Source organism: Poecilia reticulata, linkage group LG19, assembly GCF_000633615.1.
Source record: "Poecilia reticulata strain Guanapo linkage group LG19, Guppy_female_1.0+MT, whole genome shotgun sequence".
NCBI classification, from domain to species: Eukaryota; Metazoa; Chordata; class Actinopteri; order Cyprinodontiformes; family Poeciliidae; genus Poecilia; species Poecilia reticulata.
The window spans coordinates 409,428-412,054 of NC_024349.1; the positions used below are offsets into that span (position 1 = coordinate 409,428).

Sequence of the window (2,627 nt, forward strand, 5' to 3'; positions counted from 1 at the left end):
GCTGGTCGCTATGCTGGTCGCTACACTAGTCGCTACGCTAGTCGCTACGCTGGTCGCTATGCTAGTCGCTACGCTGGTCGCTACGCTGGTCGCTATGCTAGCTGGAGGAGAAAAGCAGCATGACGAGTTTGACTGGCAGCCGATCAGAAAGATGAGAAGTTTTTCTAAAAATGGTGGAAAACAGATTAGATTTACGATGCTCTCCATTTAAAGCGACAGAGGGAAACGTTAGAGAGGACCTGAGCCAGAACTGAACAGTTCATGAACTGTTCAGTTCTGGCTCTTTACTATCAGTTCATTTGATCTTCATCCAGAATGGCAGCTTTCAGTGATGACGCTGAACGGTTCAGTTTCTTCCTCATTCCTGACATTCAGCTCCTCTTCTTCACCTTTCTGCTTTTCTTTATGGAAAAAATTAAAAAACATCTGATTCTGTTTGCTTCTGTTTACTGGGATGATCTGCAGCCACAGATGATGTGATGAAATCTAACGCGTTACTATCTACAGTCCCATAATCAGATTAAAGTTACGTATCCAAGTCACTGTTTCTATATCTGACAACACATGTTGTTGCTTTCTTCTTTTTCCGTGGGGAGACACAAAACCAGCGACACAAACGTAAACGATGGAGGGAAAAGAGATGCACGTTTTCTAGCTGATGGATGAATTTTTCATTCAGTAATCAAATTACTCTTTCAAAGTAACTATGGGAACCAACCATGGGAATAAACTAACTATACTATATGTGTGTGTAGACCTGTCACAATAACAAATCTTGATTTTTGATAAACAGTATTGTTGTTTTGAGACCATTTTTTAAGTGATAAAATGTTAATAGAGAAATAATAATGCAAGAACACAATTTTAAATTATAATGAACATTTAACAGTGCAACTGGAAGACATTTCAAATATCCAAAATAAATAAACAAGACAAATAAAATGAATTTTTAAGTCTTGGTAAATAAAATTGTCCTTCAAAAGGAGGTTTAGTTGAGACCAAAGCAAAAACCTGAAAGCTTTTATCATTCAGTCTTTGGTAGAAAGAGAGAAATAAAAAGAGAAAATCATGCCAATGGACATTATTGAATTTGTTTTCATGTATCGTGAGCACGGAGCTCGGTTCACTGTGCGGGTTGWAGCGGACACGCATGCGCAGCGTGTCGCAGCGCCTCGTGCACCTCTGGATGTTTGCGGTCACGCGCGCCGCTCTCCCAGGCGGCGCCAACGTAAACCTATAAGCGCCATTACGGCGTTCGGCTCAAACCGCGACTATAACTCAGCCGTCCAGAGAGAAAACGGAGGTGTGAGCCCAGCGGCTGGGCTGATACAGTTTATAATCAGTTAACTCACACTATGAATAACATTGGAGTTGCTACCTGTAACTATCCGGGTCCTTCGCTGGCCTGGCAGTTTGGCGGGTCTGAATCGCGGCCAACAAAAACTCCGCTTCATCTCCAAGACGACGAACAAAATATGCGTCCAGGTTTTGGCTTTTCCTTGCTCTCTTCTTTCCATCCTTCTCACTTTGCCGCTCCGTGGAGCTCCACTMATGTTAACTTAGTCCGTTAAAATGTTCCAGCTAGTTTTCCGTCTGTTGCCAAGAGACTGATGACGTTGGTGGACGACAAGTTTTACCCAGAATGCACCTGGAGGCGATAAGGACGATCCTCTTGTAATTTTGCGTCTCATAGAGTGAAATGTAAGAGTAAAGATAATGCCAGCCATAACATTTTATTCAATATTTTACACCGACAATGTCATTAAAATCAGTCGGGCTTATGAGGCTTTAAGCCACCATGAGTCAACAATGCCCGGGGCGGCTGCTATACAACCCACTGGGGCAGATTTACAGGTCTGGGGCAGATTGATTTACAGGTCTGGGGCAGATTTACAGGTCCATGGACACCAAGCTCACTGGGAGAGAGCGCCCCCCTCCAAGGCTCCACGCGTGATGAAATGACGCAACTACGGTTTTATTCACAAGCTTTTCCTCATGTTAAAAACACAAAACTGAAAATATTTATTTGGATTTTATGGAATCAACCAACAGAAAGATGTGAAGGAGAACAAAAGTGACCAGTCTGGCCTCTTCTGCAGAACTGGTTTCCAGTCAGAGTAACTGGTTTCATCCATCTTCAGTTCTGGGTTTGACTGGGTTCATTGGTGGTTCTCTAAAGAACCTCTGAACCAGAACCTCTGAACTGGACTCAGACTAAATGACATGTTTCTCTGGATGTTTTCTTTCTGGTGTCAGCATCTGGTAAAACGCCTGAGTGGACTTAGCCCCGCCTTCGAGCCTCAGCTCCTCCCCCCACTCAGGTCCYTCAGACTAGCCAGCAGCAATTAGCAAACAGCTCTCAAGTCATGTTTGACGCATAAGGCATTTTTATAGGTGAAGCTAAAACAGTTCATGGATATTTTACATTTTAAATCTGAATTCTTGTGGCGCTAACATGTTTGTTGTGGTTCTGACGGCGCCTGTCCTGTTTCAGGGGGACGGCTGATTGGTTCGGCGTGAGTAAGGACGGCGACGGCGGCCAGCGCTGGAGGAGGCGGAGCCTGCAGCACTGCAGCCAGCTGTTCGGGGGCCTGAAGGCCCAGGTGACGCTGCTCAGCCTGGACAGC

The 2,627-nt window shown here is 44.7% G+C and overlaps 2 protein-coding genes across 2 annotated transcripts in view; one reads left to right on the top strand and one right to left on the bottom strand.

Moving 5' to 3' along the window:
* hbae4 (hemoglobin alpha embryonic-4) overlaps window positions 1-2,589 on the bottom strand; it is a 20,313-nt gene extending 17,724 nt beyond the window's left edge. Inside the window, exon 1 of the mRNA XM_008436245.2 lies at window positions 1,379-2,589. The gene's annotated coding sequence lies outside the window, so the exon portion shown is untranslated. The remainder of the gene's footprint in view (window positions 1-1,378) is intronic.
* The window catches only part of LOC108167259 (inactive rhomboid protein 1-like), a 20,212-nt gene that overhangs the window by 11,770 nt on the left and 5,815 nt on the right, over window positions 1-2,627 (top strand). Inside the window, exon 5 of the mRNA XM_017310677.1 lies at window positions 2,495-2,625. Within this exon, the coding sequence (XP_017166166.1) occupies window positions 2,495-2,625 (131 nt within the window). The remainder of the gene's footprint in view (window positions 1-2,494; window positions 2,626-2,627) is intronic.